Raw genomic sequence first — 26,467 nt, forward strand, 5'->3', positions numbered from 1 at the left:
CTGTGGAATTATGTTGGCAGAAAAAAAGAAAAAGTTTAATTTTTTTGGGTTGGCTCAACCTCCCGCCAAAATTTGACACTGAACTGTTGAATTTATTTACGAAACACAAAATAATTATTATGTACAAAGAGGTTTTAGCTACCATATCATACTTTTTGAGTGAAATAATAAAATGAGGATAAAAAACACGATGAACTACGACCAAAACGACTGTCCAACAGTTTTCTTTCATAACCCCACTTTTTTCTGACACTTGCAAACACACTAAAAACAAAAGTTGGCGACGTTGTCGGTTGTATTTTCGAGGTAGAATGCACTGTTGGTGGATTTTTGATTTTGAAACAGATTATATGTACTGTGTTAGAATATTAATTTTCAGTTTTATTATTTCAGAATGTCCTGAAAAATAGAAAATTTTGAATTTTTTTTTTGTAATTTTGTTCAGTGAATTTATCCAGTAATTCTACTAATTTTATCTAATGTATCCATTTGTTCTTGTCCAAATAAAATCCATTAAAAAATACAAAAATCTCCAATTTCAGTGTTCTTCTCGAATTTATTTTCGTCACGAAATCTGAACACACTTAGTTTCAGTTCTTATTCCATTTCTGGTTTACAACATTTGTATCTAAAAATTATATTTCTCATTTCCTTTTAAATTCAATCCTTGCAGAAATTTCAAAAATACAAATATTTCCCGCTATTTTTCAAACATGCCCGCCATTGACAGAAACCTTCAGCTTTATCAAAACTTTAATAACCTTGTTTTAACTGCTTCAGGATTATTCAACAAGACACATTTCACACGTAAGTCACGTTATTCCAAAATTGTCAAAAACAATCTGTATTTGCCTTAGGAATTGTCATTATTAAGACGAAATGATCTGTCATTTGCTTGTCAAATTTCACTCCGGCACTCCTTCCCGCTGTCAAATCAGAGGGCGCTGACTCCGTCGAAAAAATGGCCCACCAACGGCCAAACAAAAAAATTAATAATAAGACCACGGAAACCGAAAACGGTCCGGTTCGATATATCACTCCGGTAATAATTTGTAAAGTCGCTTGTAAATTGGATTTCAGCATTCGTGATCGCGGCCGTCTATGATTATGACGGATCAGAAGCGGGATTCTATTAGCCGCCGAGCTTATTTACTCTATCATTACCGAGCGGTTTCGTGGGGCAATTTACTAACCCATCTAGTTGCTACTGGATGTGTTTTAGAACTTTCCGCGTTTCGATTGTTTTTTTTTTTTTTAATTTTTCGCCACAGCCGCCTGGATGGAATCGGGCGCAATAAATTCCGCCGATACAGTAATCATCGGGTCTCGTGCGGGGTGGTAATGGACGATCCGTTAAATATTTATTTTCAGCGTTATCGTCATAATATTGAACGAGCACCGCAAATGAAATTGATATATTGTGGTCCGCTGTCAAAATGCGAAATAATAATCACTCCGATCCCAGCTGAATAATTCACGATTTTCGGATTAAAAGTGTACCGGGTGACGCGACGAACCGGGGGCAGATCTGCATAAGAATGCGGCTCGCGCTGTCTTTGCATGATCGTAATTTGAATGTAGTGTGCACATGTTGCTGTTGTTAAACACATGCCATTTCATCCAGAAAATAATCATAATATTTCGTTGGGATAATGGTGTTTTCAATAAATGCGCCCAATTTCGGACGAGGAAAAAATACAAAAGGTCTGGTCGAGGCGATTGTGGACCTTAAAGGGGGCCCGAATAGAGACACGAGTTTTACACCCCAAAGTAAAATTTATTCTTCAAATTGGTATAATTTCCCACACGCAATTGGCCGTGTGTTGTCACGATCGCGAGGGCTTGCCGGTGTTCGTGTCAAAATAAACAAACATGGCCTGTTTTACTCTTTCATATTGTTTGGTTTTCGGAATGGGGTGGAGTTTACGGGGGGAGAATCGAGGGAATTGTTTAGAAATGGAGAAAGTCTGCAGGAAAAAAAATTGACGACAATTTTCAATAAAATTATTTTGTCACTCTTTTTTTGTTTCTAGTTTCTCGCAAAATTTGTCCAAAATAATTTTGAAATCATCCTCAAATAATACATCAAACTGGATTTTGAAATTTGAAAGCGATTTAAAAAATGAAGAAAGTGACTCTTGACAAGCAAGATGAAAATTTCATTTTGGCGTTATCACGGTCATCAAACTGCATTTTTATTCTTTTATTCTTATGTCATTCAGTTTCATAAAACATTATATTTAATGTCAAGAAACAACTATTGAAATTTTTTTCCGATAATATTTATATGAATTAGTCAAAAATGAGTGAAATGAAATGAAATATTAAAAAATGAGTAAAAATTACGAAACTTTAGGGTTACAGGCTTCACATGTGTGCAATCAATTTTCCCTTATCACTTCATTCAGAGCCATAAAATTTAAAAATCGACTGAGCAAAAAAAATTTTTTTCCGTGCACCCTCATAATTCACAATTACATAATTCAAAGAACACGTTTATGAACTTCGGATCAAAGGAAAATTATTTGTTTTTGAATTATTCCAATTTTAACATTAACAGCGAAAAATGACCAAGATTTACAACTACAGTGTCATAAATAAAAACCTCATTGTTGGTAAACAGCCAATAAACATCTGCTGACAACTTTTCTAGTAATTCTTAAGTCCCAGAAACAACCCACGTTAACCCTTCCATTTATTTCAAAAATCGATGATGTTTTCATGATTTCAATGACACCAAATTTTCCCTAAATGTTTGAAATGACGCATAGTGAAAAATTATATAAATTAATGTAGCGGTTATTGAATTAAAACGAAATATTTATGTTTCATTAAAAAAATTGAAATTTGATTCAATTTGATTTACTAATTTTAAAACTTCCTGAAAAATATAAGATTTGGGAAGTTCTATTTTTCTCCATTATTTTCATATTTTTTTAAACTGTTGAATTAATTCTTGTTTCAAATCTGTTCATTTGCTACATCTGTTAAAATCATGAAAAATTTGAAAACCTTCATTTCGGATTCACTTCAACTAGGCAGCTATAACCTCTAGTGGATCAATTATATTTTCGAAAATTTCTTCGAGCTGATGAATATTTTTATGAAGGAAATAAGCACGAAAAGTAGACCATACAGGATTAAAAAGTTGACAAAGTAACGAGTTTCTCATAATAAATGGAATTACAATTTTATTCTCACGTCATTCTGTTTTTTCTGTGGAACATCATACTTTAATATCATGAAACTATTTTTGAAAGACTTTTCAGTTTTCATCCATGCAGATTAGTTAAAATACTGCAGGCAAATAAGGAAAATGAGTTACTGCTGCGTTAAATATAACATAAATCTCATTCATATTTCTATGATCTCGACTTAACCATAATTTCCAAAATTGCAAAAAAGATCAAAATTGAAATTGTAAATTTTAATCTTTACGATGTTAAGTTTTTTTTTTATTAAATAAATCACCTCATCTTGTAACGACGACAAAATTTCATTTCTTATACAGTGTGGAAACTATGACGTCACACTCATTTTTTTTTAAATGACAACCCCCACTTTTTTCTTCCCTTTTCGATAGACCTTCTTACTACCTAAACGTAGAATGAAAAACAGTGGTACGTTACCTAACAATTTTTTTGAGAAAATGACAAACTTTACTTCAAAATTTTAATTGACCTCAAACCAAAACAAACAAACAAGGTTGACAATAAAATTTAATGCAAATGTTGAAATTGTCCCCCACTAACCATTTTGGCAGTCACCGATACTTTGTACACTGCGCTCAATAATGTCAGCGCCGTCATTTTCTGCCGTAAATCTTCTAAATTGTTTGCTTTATTGAAATAAATCTTCCATTTTAAATAAACCCATACAAAAGAGTTTTTACATTGAAAATTAAATTAAATTTTTGAAGAAAAATTTGTCATTTTCTCAAAAAAAAAATGTCATGTAAGGCACCAATTTTATCATCGTTTAGAATTTAGATAATAGGAAGGTCTATCAGAAACAGAAGAAAAAAGTGGAGGTTGTCATTTAAAAAATTGGTGATGACGTCATAGCTCAAAAATCGATGGCGTCATGAATAAGTGAAGTAACTTAAAATAAGCATTATGAGAAATAAAAATTGACCTGTTTCAGCGTTTTCGACAAGTGTCATTAGTTTTCAAATGACTGAATTTATTTCATAAGTAGTTTCCACACTGTATACCTAACTGTCATATTAATTTCAATTTTACAACTTCTTGAAAATAGATAATTTTGAAAGTTCCATTTTTCCTTATTTTCTTTAAATACATACTTTTTAAAACTGTCCTTAAATATAGTTTCAAATCTGTTCGTTTGTTCTTGTGGAACTACATAACTGGTGACTATTAAAATTTTCACTTGGAGTTGGCTTTGAAGGAGTTTTATTTTTTCTGTTACCTTAGACACACGCAAGAACGAACGACAAATGTCAGTCAGTACAATTGAAACATAACCTATAAATGAGAAAAAACATTTATTGAAATGTCAAACTTGTCAGTGTCTAAGGTGCAACGGAAAACAAAGAATGATCCATAGCCAACCCTAAGTGAACATTTTAATAGTCACCCGTTATATACTTAGGTTAAAATCTTTCTTACTTTTCAGAGAGGCAATAATTTCCCTAATGCAGGAATTATTGCATTCGAATTTTTTTCTGAGCTCAAGAATCCTTTTGTTACTTATTATTCAGTTATTTACGACTAATAACTGAAGCATGAGTGAAAATCGATGAAAAATTTAGGGAAACTAATTTACATGCACGTGGGAGATTCTACAAGAAAATTGCACACCAACACCAAGTAGTTACTTGAGAAAATGTATTATTTTAAATGTCAAACCTGCAATGTTCGAGTTTTTGTGGCAACAATGATTAGAAGAATGTTTTAGACAATGCCAAGCTCGAAAAAAATCCATTTATTAATTTTCAGATATGGACAAAAATTTCCGGAAATGTTTGTTGTAACCATGACAACCGTACCAAATGCAAGCTTTCTATTGGCTGTTTATTACAGGTGTGTGAGTTTCAAAATCATTCAATCATTACACTATCACTATAGCAATAGTAAACTGATCTATTTTGGAAAATTTTCAACTGCTTCCTGTTATTTTGGCAATTTAAAATTTCAAATGACACAGCCTCTGTTATTATTATTTTTATTTCGGAAAAAACCCGAACTAATAGAATTTTTATTAAGTTCGTGAGTACAATAAATTGTAAACAATCAAGGTGCGCCGAAATCCATTTGATGGAACTATTGTCGTCGCTAATAGTTCCACTGGGCGGCAAAAAAATGTCGTATTTTTTCAAATTGAAATTTTAATTAATTATTATTGATTTGTTTTTCTGGTCTTCGATTATTCACGGTTACAAATTTCAATCTCGCCGTGTTTAATTCAAGGTGAAACCACTGCCCGACTTAGAAAATGCCCGTTCGAATTTTACCATCTGGTCCCACGACACTTCCAAATTTGCATTTTCCACCGTACTGACTACCAACAATAGCGACAATCCAAGGTAAACCGTGACAGTTATTGTAAAAATCTAATCAATTCACAACTGAAACCGTAACTCGCCCAAAAAACAAAGATTACTCACTGGTTTTGGACCTGGGCTCTCTGGGTCCGTCGACAGTCACTTTGATGGCTTTGGTGTAGGTGGCCACTTGGGGAGGCGACGTCGACACCGTTATCGTGATCGAGAACGACTTCCCTGCAACAAAAACAACAAATTCAGCGGATTCACCCGGCGAAAGTGGCGTAGAAAAAAAAACAAGCTAATGAAACGGAGAAGATTTTGCAAAATAAAAACCAAAAATAGTCAAAATTTTAAAATATGATTCTCAAATAACTGAAAGTTATAGGATTCTCGTATTTACTTATTTGTTTAAAGGTCCTAAACATTTATGCCTCATTTAAGTAGTTTTCTGCAAAGTACCTCGAGATTATTCAAGTTTTGACAAACAAAATAGTTTTTAACAAGTGAGATAACGATCTTATTCGTTATTGGGTTTTTCCTGTAGAACATCATATTTTAATGGGGTGAAGCTTCTTCAGATAAGCTTCTCGTAAGTACGGACTAGGCAAAATATGAGTCAAAGGACTGTACAGTCCCTACAGTACATTATACAGGGTGTCTCAAAATTCGAAAATTCCAAAGTCAGAGCGTTGTTGGGGATCACTTCAGTAGTCCAAATATGGAAATAAAAAAAAATATCGGGACTCCCCCCACAAAGATACATTGGTCTGAAGGTGCACTCTTTGAAGTGCGTTTTCTTCAAATACAGGCTGAAAAGTTCAGTGTTTATTGTTTTTATGGTGTAGATGATTGTGGAAAATAATAACGTAAAACAATTTTTTGAAAAATATCTTGACTTTGGAGTAAAAAAATCATAAATTTTTATAATTTTTCTTAAAAATGGAACGGCACGTATCTAGAATAGTATTTTGTCACTGTGGATATGAAGGCTGTTATGTATTGAACAAAATTAAAGTGCTCATATCTTCTTCAGGAAGAGCGATTTTTCTTTCTAAGTATTTTTCGAGCTCCACTGGGTCCTTCCCTACCACGCTCTGAATTCGGAATTCGCAAATTTTGAGACACCCTGTATACAGGGTGTCCCACAACTGTTTCCCCAGAGAAAAAAGGGAGTATTAGGGTAAATGTGATAATTTGAATTTCAAAGAAGAAGAGTCCTATCTCAAGCGATAATCGAGAAAAGACGTCCTAAATTTGACCAATCACAATTGAGCACCATCAAGGTAGGACGACAGCAATTTTGCGCGGCCGAGATTTCGAAGTTCTCTATCTAATTATTAAAATTTAAACTTCCTCAAACATAAACGCTTGAAAAAATATCATACTTATTTCATTGTTATTTATCTTATTTTATGTAATTTGAAATTCTAGAGTTAAAACAAATGAGTTTGGTGGGCAAGACAAAAAATTCTGGGCTATATGGATTATTTCGCTTTCTTTTCCACTGATTAAAATTATTTAGTGATCACTGTTGCAGCTGACTCACCCCGTAGATGTGCCGCAGCAAAAACAACCAAACTCCCAACTAATTGAGTTAACAGAACGAGCTTAAAATCACCAAAACCCAACCGTTTAACCAATATTTCGCCCGTGCGGTTACACTCGTTGACATTTTTACCAAAGTGTGAAGGATTTTTTGCGCTGCGGTCGGACGCCTAATAGAAACGTCAATTTTTCTCAAAAAAACCAACGAACTTCGCGTCGCAGGTCCCGTTTTGGGTCCGTTGTGGGGCCGTCGTAAACGTCAAAATTGACTCGGGAGCGTTTTTGCCGCTGCTGCGGTCGGAACGGCAATTTTCATAATAATTTTTTCTTTTTTAATCGGGGCGCAGAGCAAAAACTGCGGAATAACGCGCATCAGCGGTGTAAAGCGTGCGTCACAGTCATTGAACATTAAAATGTGCATCTCGGTATAAAATCCGAAACTGTGTTTCAGCGATTCGAATCGGAAATTGAAATTTCAGGTGGGAATTGCTTAATCGGAGCAGGTGCGCCACATTTCTACGGTTTTAAACGGTTCTTGAGATCGCCGAATTTGGAGATTTTCCAAAATTTTCTCAACGTAGCTCCATTTCATTCAAGGTTTCGAGTAATTCTAGAAAGTGACTTATCTATTCCGTTAAAAAATTTAAACATGACTAGTTTGGGATTTTGTTGATTCATGATTAGAATTAGTCCGGAAATACAAAAACCTAACGGTTTTATGTAAATTAATTTGAAAAAATTATTTCTATCGTGCTATACCAATAAATAATTTTCTCAGATTACGTAATTTTCAGTCAGCGACCTGCGGTACCTGTTTGGATTAATTTAAAAAAAAGTAAATATATAAAACGCGAGAACTTGGGACTTAGTAAAAACTAAATGTTTTAAGTAAGACGTATAGGAAAAATATCGTACTAAATTCCACACGTAAATTTATACTTAGAATTCAGACAATGTTATTTATTTTATTTATACAGGAAAGTGCGTAATTATCATGAATAAATATATCACAGCTTCACTAGTTTTAATGTTCATTAAAGACAATAACATACAAACTAATTTAAGATTGTAGTTTAGATAAATTATGTAAACACTAGGTATAGTAAAAATTAATTGAATTGTTTTGTACAGTTCGGGGTCAAGAACTACAGTAATATTTAAAAACCGTAGCAACATGGTGAGGACGAGTGCACAAACATATTTAAACAATTTATATTTGGCAGATTTGATATTTAAAAAAAATGTTATAGTGAATTTAATAATACAAAAACAAAAACGCTGTTTAGAATCGTATTTTTTTTAAATAGTTTCTACAATCACAATTTATACCAGTATAGAAAATGTATGTATGTTTATATGTTCTGGATAAACTCGAGAATCACTAGACCGATAAAAAAAAAATTTGGTGTAGAGATAGCTTAGCTCTTTAAGAGTAACATAGGATAGTATCATTGTGGCATCACGTAAGGGAACTGAGTAGTGAAGTAAAATGTTTAGTAAGTCGCTGAGCGAAGCGGCGGTTTCAGTCTTTACAACTCTTAACTAAATAATTTTTAATATAAATACATATGTATTTTTAGTAGAATTTATCAGAAACCCCTTATACGATACTTGGAGAATATTGTTATAGGTTTTGAGCCATTTTTTTAAACATAAAATGAATTAGAAATTATGGTGAAGGAAAGAAAATTGTACAAAGTAGCAGATATTTCCAAAACAATTGATGCAACTGGTGTCAAAATCAATAGCGCTGGCGTTTCCACTTAGATAAATGTTTTTCATGAAGAAACATTCAAATCGATGCATTTTTTCAGAAGTTATCATGAATGCAAAAATTGCACAAAATCGCGTATATTTGCAAAATCAATGATCAAATTGGTACCAAAGTCAGTAGCCCTAAAGTCGTTACCAAGGCAAACATTTTCCAAGAAAGAAAATTCAAATCGGTCTATTATTCTATTCTATTATTCTATTATTCTGTTACGGAACAAGGAAGTAAAAACAGTATTGAAATCTTTTGGAATTATGAATTATTAAGATGTTTTCAACTAACATAATCTGTAGAAATATATCAGGTGTTTTTTGAAATTTCACCTCGTAGTAGGCGTTGAAGAGTCGATTGTGAACGCACCACTGGTGTAAACAGCTGATCCCTGATCTGTAACCTGTATAGTGCGTTCACAATTGACTCTTCAACGCCAACTTCGATGCCAAATTTAAAAAAACACCCGATATGTATCATGTGTATACCGGGTGTTATGGAAGTCCACGTAATAAATTTAACCACCAATAGAACTCTGGATAATCTGGATCTTCGAAGGTACCATGGGCTAGTATTATACCATCAGGCTATCCCATAAGTGGGCTGAGCAGTGAAGTAAAATGTTGAGCAAGACGAAGAACAACGTTGAGCCACCGACAAAACTGGTCTTAACTAAAACTGTCAATTAAAATTATAAAATTGAAAATAATCTTTAAGACAAACATTTTTTGAAGAATTTGTCAGAAAACCTTCATAAAATTTAAATTCAAATTGAGAAAATTCAAATCCGGAAATTTTTGCTTACCGGGAACGATGGAGAAATTATGGAGAATGAAAGAAAATTGCACAAAATTGCCTATTATTTTCAAAACCACATTGATTGATCGATTGGCACAATAATTGTGAAGGCAAATATTTTGCAACAAAAAAAAAATCAAATCGTCGAATTTTTGTAACAGTTATTCTTCATCATTTTCCTACGAACCATCGAAGTAAAAACAGTATTGAGATCTTTTTAAAACAATAAATGATTAAAATGCCTTCGACTGCTATAATCTGTACCAATAAAGGTATAAAATTACTCGTGCGTATATTTGTATGTTTACATGTTCCGGATGAACTCGAGAACCATTGGACCGATTTTCGAAATTCTTTCAGTATTAGATAGCTTAGTTCTTCAAGAGTAACACAGGCTTCTTATTATTATCACTTTACCACGTAAGGAAGCATAGTGAGGCAAACTGTTGGGGAAGTCGAAGAACAATGCCCTGAATGAAGTCGCAGACAAAAGTAACTGTTAATTAAAATCATAAAATATAAACATTCTTGCATCTTTGTTACTTTTTAGAATGGGGAAAAATATTCCTAATTGGGCACCATAACTTGTGGGTGAGAAAAAAAATTCAACAGTTTTAGTTTTCTTAGACTTATCCATTCTGTGTAGTGACAACGACAGTAAAAATACACCACGATACTCGTAATAACGATGGCCAAATATTTTTGCAAAAGTCCCAAAATTTCTTTTTCCAGACATTCAACATCCCAACAAACAATATAAAACACTATTCGAATAAGAATAGAAATCACATCAAAACAGTGATACTTTTGCTTCAAGTGCCACCACCTCTGTCCCGACAACTTAAAATACTTTTAAAATTTCTTTAGCAGCTGCACCGGTGATGTGTGCATAATTGTCGAGACACTATCGCGCTTTTTGTGTTCTTATCATTATGAAACTCGCATTATCACCAGTTGGACGGTTGTGGTGGCGAAGAAATGTACACAGCAACCTGGATGTGGTCATCTTATCTGTTCGAAAACACACTTTTCCACAAAATCCCTACTCGTAATTCCCACAACCTTAACAGTCTCCTTTGATTAACGCCAGAAAACGAAGCAATTTTCAACAGCCGATCGCCGCCACATCCGCACTTACGGCAGACACGTTTCCACCGCATTTCCCGATGAATGAATTTTTTACAACTGCGAAATTATTGTCATTATCCGATTTACGGCCATATGTCTTTGAGGTTAAGCGGCACGCGAGCGGCGTTAATTGCACCCAATGAAGTGGTTTTGGGGACCCAGCAACTGTCGGCGGAAGAATTCGGAACACCCTGTATTCGCGGTCGTATTTCATCACATCGCGTTTTAAATCTTGGCGACGTGAGGTTTTGAAATTAATTCCGTAGCTGACAAATTACAATAGGCGTGTAGGAGTTAAACAGCGATAAATCATTTTATTTTATTTGACGCACCTGTAAGTTTACGACTCGTGAAATTTACGTTTTTCGATGATTGGTTACATTTTAGTGTTGTTTGGGGCCCGCTGGGCCCTGGTCGAGTCGGGGTTTGTATACGGGGTGGCTCTGCGAAGCGCTGTTTTGGACACAAGTGTCGGTTGCGACGCGCGCAAAAAGTCGAAGGGGAATTGCAAGTCAGCATGTTTCATGAGAAAATCAACAGTAAATTGCCGGTGTCGTATTAAAGTAATTAACTCGGTAAAAAGTTTAATTTGAAAGGGACCAAAAAAATTTAATGTGTTTGGTACTCGAGACTCGCACTGTAACAGCGAGAGACCAAGTTTTGACACAATAAATTGACTCATTTTCACTTTTCAAAAATTTCAAAACGTTTGTTTTATTTCATTTACATAATTTCAAGCTGTCACCATTTGTTTTCAGGTTTGAAGCTTTACTTGTTCAAGTTGCAAGTTGCATGTTTGTAGGTTGGTCATCAAGTTTTCAGCTCAAGGATTATTTTTTCAGACTCACCTTCATTACGGTTACGAAATCAAAACTGTTGTCATCTGTTTTCAAGGGCCGAGATCATTTAATTATTTATTTCATCCTGTGTCAAATTTCAATACTTTACGTCATCAGTTTGAATCCGGGAAAACGCAAAAAACGGCCGGACGCCGGTTAAGTGTTGCTATTGGAAACACAAAAGTAACAATCGCACAAATCGCAATAACAATTATTCAGGTTTAAGAAATGTTTTATTCAAAACTAGATCTAAATACAAATTAACAATTTAACTATTTCGGCCACAAAGAAGATGATGCACTTACTTTCTCAGACTAAAAACGTTAGTTCACAAATAAAATAATACAACCATTTAAACCAAATCTAAAAAATAGGCCAGCCAGCATAACCTCTTCCGTAGGTAATTTTCTTCACATTATTTTCTGATTTCCATTTACAAAACTGGCTGAATTGTTTTTGATACCTTTCACCAGACTTGCTACTCTTGCTAGGTATTAATTCAGCACAGGCTTCTGCAGATTTTCTTACAATTTCTGGCGTATTTGCTTTAAAAGTCATTTTGACGCACAACATTATTTCAACAAAATAAACAATTGCCAAACAGCCGTTGCTAATCATGTTCCAAAAATGTGACTAGATTTGGAGTATTTGTTAAATTATTTTGAAATTAATTTCAATGTTTCTTTCAAACGAAATTTGAGGCAGGATGAAATAAAATACATAACGACATTCGTCCGTGAACTCTTTTTACAGTATTCGTTTCGAGTTTCAAGACTCGGCTCCTTCGTCGCCTCGTCCTTAAACGTCTCACTCATACTGTAAACTATGAGTTCCCGGACTTATAACGTTAATTACTATTACGCTTTTGTTCGGCTTAATCTAATTAGAATTATTTATATTTTTTCTTTTCTTTTTTGTTCCTTTTTATCTAGGTATACCAGCCTCCATTAATGTCACTACATTAGAAAAAGAAAATCTGTTGAAGCATGAATTTAATCAGTTTCGTGTTTCAAAAACATTTTTCAAAATAATTCGTAATGTGAAGATTTTCAGTAGGTTGTATCGCGCCAGGCGCCACGGATTACAGATCACGGATCAGCTGTTTAATTCTAACCTCACTTTTTTCGTTGTTTGTGTTTTTACTCTGCTGACGAGTGGTGCGTTCACAATCGACATTTCAAAGCCAACTTTGAGGATAAATTTAATGAACACCCGATATAACATGAAAGTTATAGAGGTACCGTGTGATTCAAAAAATGTTTGATCAAGAGAGGCTATGATAAACAACAGCAACAGCATCGAAACCAAATGACGCAGCTTTTACAGTTGGATGTTTCAAGTTAGGCGGTACGTTTTCAAATGTTTTGTTTTTTCAGGCGGTCTTGATCAGATATTTTTTGAACCATAGGATACAAAAATGTGCAAAATTGTTCATATTTTCAAAACCACTGATTTGATTGGCACTAAAATCAAGAGGCCTTGAGTCTTCATTATGATGAAGTTTTTGTAAAAAGAAAGATTCAAGTCGGTACACTTTTGCAGATGTTATCGTTAACGAAAAAAGCTGAACAAAATTGGGTATACATATTTGCAAAACCAGTGATCTGATTCAGGTCAAAATTAAGTGTCTTGCACTTTTTATCGAGGCAAACATTGTCCAATAAAAAATTTTGACATTGATCCATTTTTGCAAAAGTTGTGGTGTAGGAAAAAATATTACATAGTCAGACGAAGAGTGGCCATGCAGAAAATGAAATGTCTTTGTCTTTTGAAGATAAAACAATCAGAATTTGATCTTGTCCTAGGGATTTTTTTTCGAGCATACCACTAGGTATATGTATTTTTATTTGCTTATGGAACGTGGAAGAAAAAATAAGAAAGGAAACACTATATAAATAAATAAATAAATAAATTTATTATAGTGCAAAATAAAAAATTACAAACATTTGCAAACATGGAATAAAAAAGAAACTCAAATTGTCCTTGCAACATGTTGTGGACTTAGTTCAGTTTTGATTTTGGTCCATTGCTGCTTCACAATCTAAAATTTGTTGGGATTCCCTAGCACTATTTTATAAACATATTGGAATAGTTCATCCTAGAGTACTTAAATAGTTTTCAAATCAGGACTTTGAGGAGGCCACTATACGTTTTGCAAAATTTTTATTCTCCTTAAAAACTACCTTATTGTTTCTTTTTCGTGATATTTTTGTGCTTCCGAAACTCTTTCCCGAAATTTTACTGCTTATTAATCTACTTTGAAATCTACTCTTCTTAACTATTCTAGATCTTAAATCCAGATAGAGTTTGTAATTGCGAAAAAATCGAGACATTACTGCTTACTTCTCTGTTGGCGAATTATTCTTTAAACAACAAAAAAATATCGGTAAACATTACCACTTTACATTTTTTTTCAAAATTGTGTTCTACATAGTTCTTTCAGTTTAGAAGAAATTTTTATGAAGTAAATGTCTTTAGATATTCAAATTATTCCTTTTTGGTCGTTAGTTATTCCATTTATATTTTCTATTTATCTATTTTCAAATTTTCTATTTAATAGTCTCTTTTTTCAAACATAATAGTACTGTTAATGTAATATAAACTAGGCAAAAATGAATAGGGAATTTTTCCTTTTTTGAATTTTTTATAAATACCGTTTAAAATTTGTAATGAAATGTGTTACAAATACATATATTAATCTACACATTAAATGTAATGTTTCAAGTACTTGTAACATTTTAAATTTATCTTGTGTTTAAGAATACGTGGGAGGATTGGGGCAATTATTTTGCTTTCCAAGAAAAATTGTGGAATTCCCTATTCATTTTTGCCTAGTTTACATAGTTTTTTATTCCGAAACTGTGTCATGCTTCTTTGTATAAATTGATTTTTTTTCGACTTCCGTTTCCAGGCACAATATGTAATGAGCGTTCAAAAAAATGTAGTCAAATAGTAGGCAGTGGCTCCCTTTCTCTCTTTTACTACAGGTCATCTTTTTATTTGGTCATATTTTTATTTGGTCTGCTGTGACATTTCCTTATAACATAACCTCACTTTGTTCATTATTTTAATGTTGCTCTAAGAAAACCAGGAAAACTGTCACTAGTTAATTTAAAAAAAACTGTTAAAAAAATTTCACACCACTGCTTTTTCGCCGAATAAATGATGTTTGACACCTACGATTTTCACACTGATGGAGCATCATTTTTTGAACGTTCTCTACATTTTCAGTTTCTAATATTTATTTTTTCATTTACAATGATCATTTTCGTTTTCATCCATTTTTATTTCAATAATTTCTTTTGCAATCTAAATCGTCACCATGTTTTTCCCAGATGAATGGATGAATGGCAAATTCGTTTTTTTTTTTGTTTAATTTTTCAGACAATCTGCTTTCAACATGTTTTGCACACTGTCTTTGACCTTTTGTCAATTTATAATTTCAAATCTAAATGCAGCACTTCCTTATTTCTCCGGTTTTAGAAGTCAATAAACGGAAATATGGAAATGAAAAAACTTTACAAGGTTCGTAAAGCATAAAGTTTATAATAATAAAAATTGCATAATGCCAGTAAATCACAATAAAAGACATTAGGTAACTCGCCGTTCTCTCACCAGCAACACTATTGTCGCAAAAAAAATTCTTGCGTATTTAGAAAATAAACAAAAATCTCATTCACGCGAGCAAAACCTGCCGATTTCTAAAAAACATTTACTCAGCTTGGTAGACGTTCACGGAGAGAAAAAACTCGAAGAAGACGTCACTCATTGTACAATTTATTTGTTTATTATTCTCCAGCCAGACGTCTTCGTTCCTGAATGTACGCTAAAACAAATTTAAAAAAATGTCTAATTTTAATATTTACGCCGGCGACAATGCCCCCGTCACAGTCAAACGTCCGGACAAAAATGTCCCCGACCGTCGAATATGAATTCGGATGCGTTCCAAATTTCTCTTTATGAGAAAAGCTTTGTACCAAGACCAGATGGAATCCGGAGAGTCATCCTCCGCATTGACCACGACGGTCCGTTACACATTGATCGCATTGTACGCACCTCAGAAAGAGAATAACGAGGCGGATAATGGCTAAAAAAATTTTAATAACATCTAATGACAACAATGACACCAGATCTCGAGCACACATCTTGCGCGTGACCGAAAGTTCCTCCAACGCCTGAAAGGACTGAAACGGTCTTTCAGACTGGCGGAAAAGTAGGCGTCATAACGGTGGCACAATTTTACACTTGATTTGTCGCCATTTTAGCTAAAATAATAGAAAAATGCACCATTGAATGTAAATCAAGGCTTTTTTTTGTCGAGATCCAGTTTCACCGTTTTTTGTGCGAGCGGCGTTGCACAAGGAGGAAATGGTTCTATTCAGATTAGTTTTTTGCAGCGCGAGTTCGTGGACCAAGAAGTGGACACGCCGAAAGGCGTACCGCAGGGGTCGGCTTTCGGCCCACTGCTAATCGCAGTTTTAGCTCTTGTTTCAGCTCTTGTTCTTGTTTCGTCGGAACGAAGGCGAACCGTCCCGCGATCGGTGAAAATTGATTGAGTCGGGTCGGCTTAATAGTTTTGTTATTTTTCAGGCGACAATTTCAGTTTCATGTAAAACATAAATAGCGAATCGTGTACATCCGAAACGCCAATAATAAAATATATGAAAATATTAATCGCATTTCCGATTTGGTGTTGGTTTATTTCAAATAGGCAATTACCTGAAATCTGTCAGCGTGACAAGTTTACAATCACACGGGAGCGGACAATTCATCCATTGCCACGATGAAATCCAACTTATTGACAGGAAACAGACCCTGAAATAATATGGCCGACGACTGAAAAAATCGCGTGTAGGGGAGAGGCTCCCGCGTAGGTCTCCGGGCCGCCCTTGATTTTTCAGGCCTAAAAATCCAAAGCAACTGGTTTGGAAGATTTTATAATTTACGAGTGATGAGTCGGGGGTGATTTTCACCCGGTGAGGCGCCCCCGAATAGACCCCTGGTCGCATCCACAACCCCTTATATTTTTTGAGCCGCTTCTAACAACCTAAATGAACTGGTTTGGTGTTTTTTTTTCAAATTTACAATTATTAATAAGGTGAGGGTGTTTTTTTTACCCCAACAATGAGACGAAGTGCTCCGAAATAGACCCTCAGCCGCATTCACAACCCTTTTACATTTTTTGAGCCGCTTTTAAAATTCAAATGGGTTTGGTAGTTTATTCAGATTTACAATCAATGACGCGGGGGTGGTTTCCACCCGCTCGGTCCCAATAGCGAACGGGTTTACACATGTGCACATGAGTTCGGAATCCCCGTCGATTTATTAATACTGTAGTTGACTAGATGACTAGATCACCCCCAACAATTACCCCTTGTCCGAATCAGCGTCCTGACCAGTGGTCCCACACATTTACCCCAGACATTTCACGGGGGATAATATTTAATGTACCCCTAAAATTCGAACGTTCGGACTGAAAAAATTTCAGCGAGCACTCAAACTCGATCGCTTTCGAATTGGTGAACGATAACGAGCGTTCAAAAAAAACAGGAATCATGTGACCTGGTGCTTGTTTTTTTTCAGTGTGGCGCGGGTTGATCAGCTATCAAACCATAGATGTCAATCATCGTTTATTTAGCTACTTCGGAACCCGTTCTTCTTAACTATTCTGTGGATCCTAAGGTCTAGATAAAATTTCTCAACTGCAAAAAATCTAGATTTTACTGCTTTATGAATTTTTTCTCAAATATTTGCTTCTACTCTCTCAAGAAATGTTTATGAAGGAGAAGTCCCCAGATATTGAAATTATTCATGTCATCAGTTAGTTAGCTAGTTATTATTGTTTCTATTTTCAAACTTTCTATCTAGGGACATTTTTTTCTTACACTGTCATACTTTCTTGTATAAATTGAAATTTTGTTCAGCAACTGATTTCATTTGTATTTCTTTTTTGAACATTTCAGAATTTAATTTTTTTTTCCAAGATGCAATATGTAACGAGCGTTCAAAAAATGCGATCTCTCTTTTAGAAATACAGATCGTCTTGACATTTCCTTCACACACATAACCTCACTTTGATCATACATAGGGAGCGTCCAAAAAAATCTGTAGTCAGGCGGTCTACTATACTTGCTTTTGTTTCCGTATGGCACAGTTTCATCCGCTGGCAAAACACTTCTTTTTAGAATTAACCAACAAGAGTTTTCTTGGTTTTCTTAGTACGACACGACTATTTTCACTTTAAATGAACGATTTCATTTATTAAATGATGATCAAAGAAAGAGAAACAAATTTTGAACGCTCGTTACAATTTGTTCTAGACTTTTGATAGTGGTATAAAGGTGTGGACCGCTGGTTCTTTGGGGTCGTTAGAAGGGGTGAGACTTACCCCTGCCACTGCGTCCGACGAACCTCAAATCGTTGAACTTGGCCACTTGGTTCTTCATGACCGCCGTGCAGTTCCTCAGTTCGGCGCAGCAGTTCTCGTCGTTGCCCGCCCTCACCGTGACGATGGTGCCGTCCCCGATGTCCCCCAACGCCACCACCTTGAACGCCACCGGGAGAGTCTTGTTCGAGCGCCAGTGCGACGGCAGCGCCGAACACAAGAAGTACGGACTCCCGGTGCGGACCAGCTCGCCGGGGTGTTCCGTCTGGATCTCGTGGATGAGCTGCTCCGTCCACCAGATGTCCTGGTTGCCCCCGGCGTATCCTGAAGACGGTTCGCACATCGTCAATTTCGGCCACGCTTCTTCCGAAACGTTGCAGGTCGTTAGGGAGACTGGGAGATGCATGTGGACAGACGGAGATTGACAGCAGACGACTGCGACGATTCACTAATCGGGAACCGCAGGATGGGGAGATCCTGCCGTCAAAAATGTCATTTATAGAAGGGTGAAAAATGACTCGCTAACTTTTCTTGCTCCTCGACTACCTTATCTAGTGCAAAGAAAAGTAAACGTCGTGTAGGCAAAAAACACACTAATTTTACATATTTTGTTCGCTCAAAGCACTTTTGATTTTTTCGGAAAATTTTTTTGGATTTTGGAATCTAGAAATTCATTTAGGAACATATTATTATAAAATCTTTTTTGTTCATTCTGGAACAAATTTGGGATCACAATTGACGAGAACAGTTGAAGAGTCAACTCATTTATACATGGTGAGTCAATAAAAAGAGTCTGACAAAAATGTCATCAAGACAAGATGTTGGTTTTAGACTGACAACTGAGTCTCAAAATTTTCTTTTTGCGCTTTACTACCTGATTTGGTGCGAGAAAAGTAAAAATTCATGTAGCCAAAAAATACACAAATCTTATTTTTTCAACCCATTTTTTAGCATTTTTGATTTTTCCAAAAAAAAAATAGAGTTTTACACCAAAAATCCGACGCATTGTCCGAACCTGGGAATTGATTTATTTGCAAAAGATTTTTTGTTTTGTCTTGACAAATTCGGTACCAAAAAGAGCGAGCAGTTTAAGAGTACTCATTTATACAGGGTGTCAGCCAAAAAATTATTTCTCAGTCAAAAATGTCATGTACCTACAGAAGGTGTTTTGAGACACAAAGGAGACTCTCAAACACTTTTCTTTCTTTGAATCAGAGTTAAAAATGGGTGAGACAGCTGAACTCATATACAGGGTGAGTCAGCAAAAATAAGTTTCATCAGTCTGAAAGCAAACCGAGACGGTTCTGTTTTCCTAGACAACACCTACACAGGTACATGGAATAAATCACAGCCTACTGCAATTTATCTTTTTTGTTTTTGTTTTCTCGAAGCAAACTTTTGGCCGCCTTGATTTTTTTATAATAATGATAATTAATGTCCCATAGAAATCCTTTTCACGGTATTGTATAATGCAAGGTGACTAGAGAGGCGGTTATATTTCTTGGAATAAGATCGACTGATCGAACCTCGCCGTAATAACGTCAGATGTGGATCCTTTCCGGATTCCTATAAATTGCTAGAATGATTCTCAGGAAAAAATAAGGTAATAGACTACCTGAGGTGATGTCATATAAGCAACATATACACGCTGGGAAACATGGAAGTAATTACATATGTAGATCTTAAAGAGAATTTTTATTGCCACATGGTTACAGGAACCAAAAGAATTCAACGGAACAAAATGAAGGTGTTTTTAAAACTTTTTTTCTAAATTTCACAAAAAATTGTTTCAAGCGATGAAATTTTTTTCCCAAGTTTTAGTAAATGCCAATTAATTTTTTAAACAGTATTTATGGTGTTAAGTTTCTTAAGCAAAACTATAGTAGATATGGTGTCAAAAAAATTCTAATGCGACAGAAATTAAAAATATGTAAACTTTTTTGGAAAACACCAAAATGTTCACACATACATAAATAACAACCCACTTGGTTAAGCCACTTAGTTTTTAGAGCAGTAGCAATAAATGAGCAGTAGATGTTATTATTGCAATAATAATAATAGTAATAATAATGTTTTGTACTAATCAGAAAACTGTTTTCTTTTTTTCTTTGTCCAAAAATATTTAGTATTTATTGTTTATTTAAATTTGAATATTTTTAGACAATTTTTTCAGCATTGACGTCACCTTATATCTACGTTTTGGAAAATACACTTTCAACAACCGCAAATATTTTCACGATCAGACAGTTAATTAATTAAAAAACCCAATAAATAAATATTACATTGAGTGCACTGATACTAACGCAAAACAGCTGAAAAAAATTTATTTATGTATGAGTTTTTCCCCGTTTGTGTAAAAAATTTGCGACGGACGTAGCGACTGCACCGAATCCGGGAGAGCAACATGTGGTGTAGAAAAACGCGATTGTGGCGGCAATAAAGCCACAAAGTTCATTAACCAATTAGATAAATATTTAAGGTGGACCATCTTGAATCAATACAACAATCACAACAGAAAATGTATACGGCGAAGGTGTATTTACGGAGGTTGCAGTATCAAAAGCGCCTGTTTCTCTTCCGCCGGAAGTGCCACCAAACTGCAGTCGCGATTCTCACTCACCCTGTAGACCACCAAAACAAAACAAGCCTAGACAAACAGGTGTCTAGATGTAGTCAGAGCAAACACGATCCCGTGGTGACAGTTCCCCGAAAAACGAATAAGTAAAAAACCTTTTCCGGATTCCGTCAAAACACTCAAGGTAATAATGAGCATCGAGCAGGCCGTGGAACTTTCACACTGTATAGTAAACACGCAATGACTCACGCTCGGGGAAATACTTACGTCAAATCATCAAAACTAGCCTAACGGCCGAAATCCCGTCGGCGCGAAATCCCACCGTTCGAAAAAAAACACAAATCGTCAAAAACACGTGAACGTCAGCGCCGCGCGCGCACACCACCTCTGATTGTCAAACCACGACTAACGCGATTCTGGACGCGAAGTCATTCAGATCGTCGGCAGAACGGACGATGAGGATGGTATGATCGCAAAATGGACGGGTGCGAGAGAGACGGCGATAACGTACGCGCGCGCGTCGCAGTAGGCCGGTTCGCGGCACGCTTGATTCATATACAAACGTCCATAAGGTTGGCTATTGTTTTTATCCCGCGGGAGGCGATTTTCGGCCTTGTTGCCGGGACGCTTGGGCGATGGTCGGGAGCGGAAGGGGCGGTCGGGGGCGGGGTTTGCGACCGCAAATTGATATCATACCGTGTTTATTATAATTTATTTATGCCACTTCGTGATTGTTAGTGGAGCTGATAGTGGTTTGGCTGATTTTTGTCGACTTTTGTGTTATCGGTCGTTATCTATATCCGGGGGATTTGTCGGGCTGATGGTGGAGTTTTGGGACGGTTTCCAAAAACGCGCAGGGGAATGGGGCTGGACGAGGGCGGCCGGTTAACTCTTCTTTTCCCTGGAAATTTTTTAAAATGCAACACCGCATTTTAATGTTTTTTTGCAGCTTCTCAATTTTCAATTCGTTTTTTTCTAAAAATATAAGGACACAAAAATTCATCCCTGAATGTCACAGACTAAACAAAAATTTATGAAAATTTTGGAAACTGTTTTTTTTTTAACACAAAAAACTAATTTTATGACTTCTTATATCTATCTAACTAAGAATCATGCTTCGACCATTCCCAAATGTTTGAAAAGACACCGCCGGCTTTCCTTGGCGTGATCACCCTGTATATACATAACTGCAGAAAGTTTATAAAATCTTGCGGTTTTTCATTTATTACAAAATAAATATGATTCATTATTGTGAATTTACCATTCGTCAGTATTCCATCGTGGAGTGGAGATCTTTTATTGGAATTTAATTTCGTTAATCATAAAACTGATACTCAGTTTTATTTTTCACGTATTTAGATTTACTGAGAATGTGATTAAAACTTGTCTGCGGAAATTGAAAATACGAAACGGTATATTTTAGTTTAATTGAGAAGATTTACATGTCAAGCTGGATAGGTAATTATAAGAAAATATAGCCAGATTATTAAAAAATTGAAGGCAAAACACGAAAACACAAGACCAAAATTTGTATGGCTGTAAAATAAAAAAGTAAAGCAAAAAATATACCTATGATTTTTTCTGAATCCAATCAACTTCTGTTAGGTGTCTACGAAGTGCCTAATAGTAGGTAAGCAACTATAGAAAAGAACCAATAGGTACGAGTATGCATCTTCCTACTTACTCGGCTAGAATGAAACCTAGAGGTAGTTACAAAGAACAGACAGAGATAAGAAAAAATGACAGCAAGAATCCGACGGTAATTTAAAAACCCTGATTTAACAAAATAATTTTAGTGTTCTTTCTTATTTATTTATTTATTTAAGATAATGATTTTCCCGTCCTTTTTAAAATGAATGGGAAAAATGGGGAGACTAAGAATATTGTCTAGATGAATCTGCTGCCTGAGTAAAAATATGGTCTAGAGTGCTTTGAAAAATTTTATGAATGCAAGTCTAGCATAATATGTTACGTTTAGCTAAGTGACAAACTTTCCGTTATAAAAAATGCCTTTTGTTTAGTTTAAGAAAACGTTTAAAAAATTGAACATAAAGGGAAAAAAGATACTTAATCATCAACTGAAGATTAAACTTGACAAGAGTGACAGGTGAGAGCTATAAAACTTTATAAGCTACGACGTACAATTTGTCACTTGAAGGAGAATTCATGACAAAGATTGATTAGAGGATTATTAAATATGGAAGTAGGTACTTAGTTAAAAACAAAAATTTGGAATAGTATACATATTATGCTACAAGTTTATAAGGAAGCTTTTAAAGCACGCACGACGAGTTTATAAGAGCACGACGCGTAGCGGAGTGCTTTTAATTGTAGGTACAATTATTTATAACACTAGCTTCTGTCAGCAGATTTGCTTGCATATATGTATGTATTTACAAAATGTGACAACTTCTTTATGTAAACTGAAGTTTAATTCGCCGAAAAAGTGTCTCCAAAAGTTTATATAACTTTCTCTTTTATCTTGTCTCTACCATTTATTGAAGCGTCGTTAAAGAAACCTAAGTTGCCTGTTAAAAAAAATCTATTTATCTAACCTATCTAATTAAGAAGAAATGAGACAAATAATGGTATGTACCTTAATTACACCATAAAGGAATTAAAGGAAGCATTATATTATCGATAATAATTAACTTTAGGTTTACCTTGCAACCTGCAACGTAGAAGAAATGTGAAGTGATAAGCGAGGCGGGCTCGCTCCATCGCGATATATTTGCCACGAATTTATCGTAACTGTACAGTTCTGTGACTTCATATCCTAATGAAATAAAGCGGAAAACACAATCAGAAATTATCCCTTTCTAATAAGTTTTGTTTGAAGAAAATCTATCAACGACATTTTGAGTTAACTGGATTCAAACAGAGAACCCGACAGATAAAAATCTTTTATTTTCAAGCGGTCGAAAATCGCGCGTTTGTGTATCTCCATAGAGACGGTTAAAGTTTTATTTTTTTTCTGAGCGGAGTAGAAGTACTTCAAGTCCTAGGAGTAGAAGTCAATTGTCAATTACACGAAATATTTAATAATTAAATTATCCCCCATTAAAATAAAACGAAATAACGAAATTATTATCCAATATTTAACCAACCCTGCTGTCGTATTTCACGAGTCGTTTGTTTTGGGCGTGTCCTTGCTGTCAGATGTGATGTCAAAATCAACAAGACAGCAAGCAAGATGATGCTAGTTACGTTTTGATAATTTTTGTTATATTTAGCGAATATCTGTCTCCGGTGCCAGTGAAAACGAGATGCATCGCGCGGGGCACGGCTCAAAGAATTGATGCAGATCGCGGCAAACTCTATGGAGATCTAATCGCACTAGTTTCCGGCGAAAAGTGTATGATTTCTACATAATGCTCTCGTTTTGATGAAAAGTATCCGGCTACATAGATCAAATTTTTGAGTTCCCTAGAGGAAGAATTATAAATTATTATTGTAGGTTAGGTGTATAAATACTGGTGTGATGGTGTCGATGCGATGAAATCACCAATTTGGTAATGGGAGATATCGAAGATTTGGACTCTGCTATCTTAGTAAAAGTTTAGGATACTAATAATTACAAATCGCGATCATTCACCATTTTGAGAAAGGTTTACCTGGAAATTTGCTGAAAGTACATCGGATTATTTAGATAGTGTTGTAGACTTGACTTGACTTGACTATTATGAAAACTTCAAGTACCAATAATATTACAAGGAAAGTAGGAATTATTGTTGCCTTAAAATTTGAAAATTGTAACTGCGGGAAAAAAATTAATGAGTTCATGTTCGATTTTTTTTTTGTGATTCACTTGAAGATAAAATAGTATATGTACGAGTATATCATTCAGAGTACAAGGTCTTTTTGTGCCTCAACTGCGTTTCAGTTTTCAATCTCTGGGCTAGCCACAAAAAGACTCACTTCTACTCTTAATGATATAATATACTATTAGAGCAAAGAAGTTCTTTCTGTTATGCCTGATAAAATTAATTTAACTCGGAATCGATTTGAAGTTCTGTAAAATAATCGGCGCAATAATCACACGTTATAAATAATGTAAAAGTTCCCTGTATTTTCCTGAATTACGGGTCAGATTTCTTCGAATTTCCATCACGCCACAACTACATTAGCACAAATCTAAATATCATTTTGATAAAAAGTTTTATCAGCGACGAACCCCTCAAATTGTTGCGGCTTGACGCAAAAATACTTTCCGAATACATAAACGTTGTCAACGACGACATTAAATTCGGTCGAATGTTGGATGCAACTCGACAAAGTGGAACTTGCGTCGACCGCAAGGAAAGTGTTATGCAGCTAATAAAACTGCAAACCGCAGATTTACCGCTAATTATTTTTTTAAATGACACTCCGACACCGAGTTATGGCCGTCGTAAATACGAGCGAGCGTACAGATATTGTCTCCACAAGTCAAAAAACAAAGATTTTCTTCAATTCGGCTCGTGTAAATTGGAGTGAAATGTCGACTACTTGGCACATGATGTTTTATTAGACAAACAAAATAAACAGACAACTTTTAGATGGAGTAGACCAAGAAACCTTCACCGAGAATCTTCACGTGGGCCCAGTTGTTCGAATCTATGTAGCTTTCTTCTTTTGCGTTGACAGCTACGTCCCATTTGTGGTTAGGAAGTAGATTCGACACTAAAGTAACGATGTATTCGGCGACTACGTCATCCTCATTGGTGAAGAAACCATCAATTACAGCTTTCTTAATCGTATTCAGTTCGTCATCTTTCAAATTTGCTGATTTATGGACAACTTCTACCTGAAGGGAAAAAGTTAAAAGAAGAACAACTGCTGAACGCAACTCACATCAACATCTCCATACAAGACTCTTGTCGTCTGGTTCTTGCCGTCGCTTCCGTGCGTGATGAACGTGTACTGGGCAGCAAAGTCTTTTTCGTCGAAGACAAAACCAGTCTTACCATTCTTGATCCCGGTGAAGATCTTGTACGCTCTGTTAATGGGCACCCCCTGCAACACCACTTAGACCCAGAACTACCAAAACTATAACTTACCCTCTTGTTGTTCGTCATCACAGACATCTCTTTTTTCGTGGATTGACTCGACGCAATCGTAATCTTCTCTTCGTTTGCGATCTTTGCAATCTTGTCAAATTCGTCATCTTTGACTTTGCTATTGGTCAGCATCTCCTAAACACCCTTTCAGTCCGCATTACCTCTAAAAAGTCGCTGACTTACGCTGTTCACGGGGAACGTGAGGGTCATCGCTACCACTTCCTTCAGGTTGCCGTTATTGTAGTTTTCGCCGAAGGACACAATCACCGACACGTTCATGTCATGCTTGTTGACGATCTCGACGAACTCCTTCAGGGTGGCCAGGGTGCTGAAATTTTTGGGATATTCGACCTCTTCAATGTGCTGGAATTTCACATTTTTAAAACTTTGCCATCGGTGAAGTGGACACTCACGGGACTATGTTCCATCACTGCGATGTTAGCCTTGGCATACGCCAGGAAGAAGGTGAAGAGCAGGAGAGAGACTCGTGTGGACATGGAGGTTGATTGATTTGTGCTCACTCAATCAGGTTGGTTGGCGTTTTATTCGTCTTTTATCAAAAGTTCAAGGATGGAGTGGAACAAAAATAGAGAAAAAATAACACTGTAATGGTGGAGGGTTATGTAACGTCGCTAATGGAGACCAATTGTATGGATAACCGAAATGATTGCTTCTTATTACATATATGTTTTCATTAAGAACAGATGCAAGATAAACTATATGGAATCACTAAGGCCATAGAAAGAAGCTTGTTTCGGCCTAATTCTTGTTTTTAGATCAATAGCAATGATCCAAAGAATGGTTCCTGAGAGATCTTGCAGTCTACACAACAAATAGATTGACTGATTCTCCATTTCTAATTTTCCACTAGCCACCTTTGACACTTTGAC

General features: G+C 35.5%; 2 protein-coding genes across 4 annotated transcripts in view; both read right to left on the reverse strand.

Moving 5' to 3' along the window:
* LOC138137736 (protein lozenge-like) overlaps positions 1-20,961 on the reverse strand; it is a 38,651-nt gene extending 17,690 nt beyond the window's left edge. For all 3 annotated transcript variants that reach the window (XM_069057269.1, XM_069057268.1, XM_069057267.1), the window contains exons 1-3: positions 20,806-20,961; positions 17,967-18,440; positions 5,627-5,740 (exon numbers count right to left, since the gene is read on the reverse strand). In XM_069057269.1, the coding sequence (XP_068913370.1) occupies positions 5,627-5,740; positions 17,967-18,369 (517 nt within the window). In that variant the 5' untranslated portion in view covers positions 18,370-18,440; positions 20,806-20,961. The remainder of the gene's footprint in view (positions 1-5,626; positions 5,741-17,966; positions 18,441-20,805) is intronic.
* A 4,065-nt stretch (positions 20,962-25,026) lies between these two features.
* On the reverse strand, positions 25,027-25,731 carry LOC138138115 (uncharacterized). The gene is made up of 3 exons (XM_069057862.1): positions 25,578-25,731; positions 25,372-25,533; positions 25,027-25,324 (listed from the first exon to the last, which is right to left on the reverse strand). The coding sequence occupies exons 1-3, from the start codon at positions 25,707-25,709 to the stop codon at positions 25,073-25,075; spliced, it is 546 nt and encodes a 181-aa protein (XP_068913963.1). The 5' UTR covers positions 25,710-25,731; the 3' UTR covers positions 25,027-25,072.
* Between the last annotated feature and the right edge of the window lie 736 nt (positions 25,732-26,467).

The sequence above is a fragment of the Tenebrio molitor genome, chromosome 9, assembly GCF_963966145.1.
Source record: "Tenebrio molitor chromosome 9, icTenMoli1.1, whole genome shotgun sequence".
In the NCBI taxonomy this organism is placed as follows: Eukaryota; Metazoa; Arthropoda; class Insecta; order Coleoptera; family Tenebrionidae; genus Tenebrio; species Tenebrio molitor.

Coding starts and splice junctions, on each gene's coding strand:
- LOC138138115 (XM_069057862.1), bottom strand. CDS start 25,709: ATGCTGACCAATAGCAAAGTCAAAGATGACGAATTTGACAAGATTGCA. Junction 25,534..25,577: donor TGATGACGAACAACAAGAGG/GTAAGTTATAGT, acceptor GTGGTGTTGCAG/GGGGTGCCCATTAACAGAGC. Junction 25,325..25,371: donor TCTTGTATGGAGATGTTGAT/GTGAGTTGCGTT, acceptor TTTTCCCTTCAG/GTAGAAGTTGTCCATAAATC.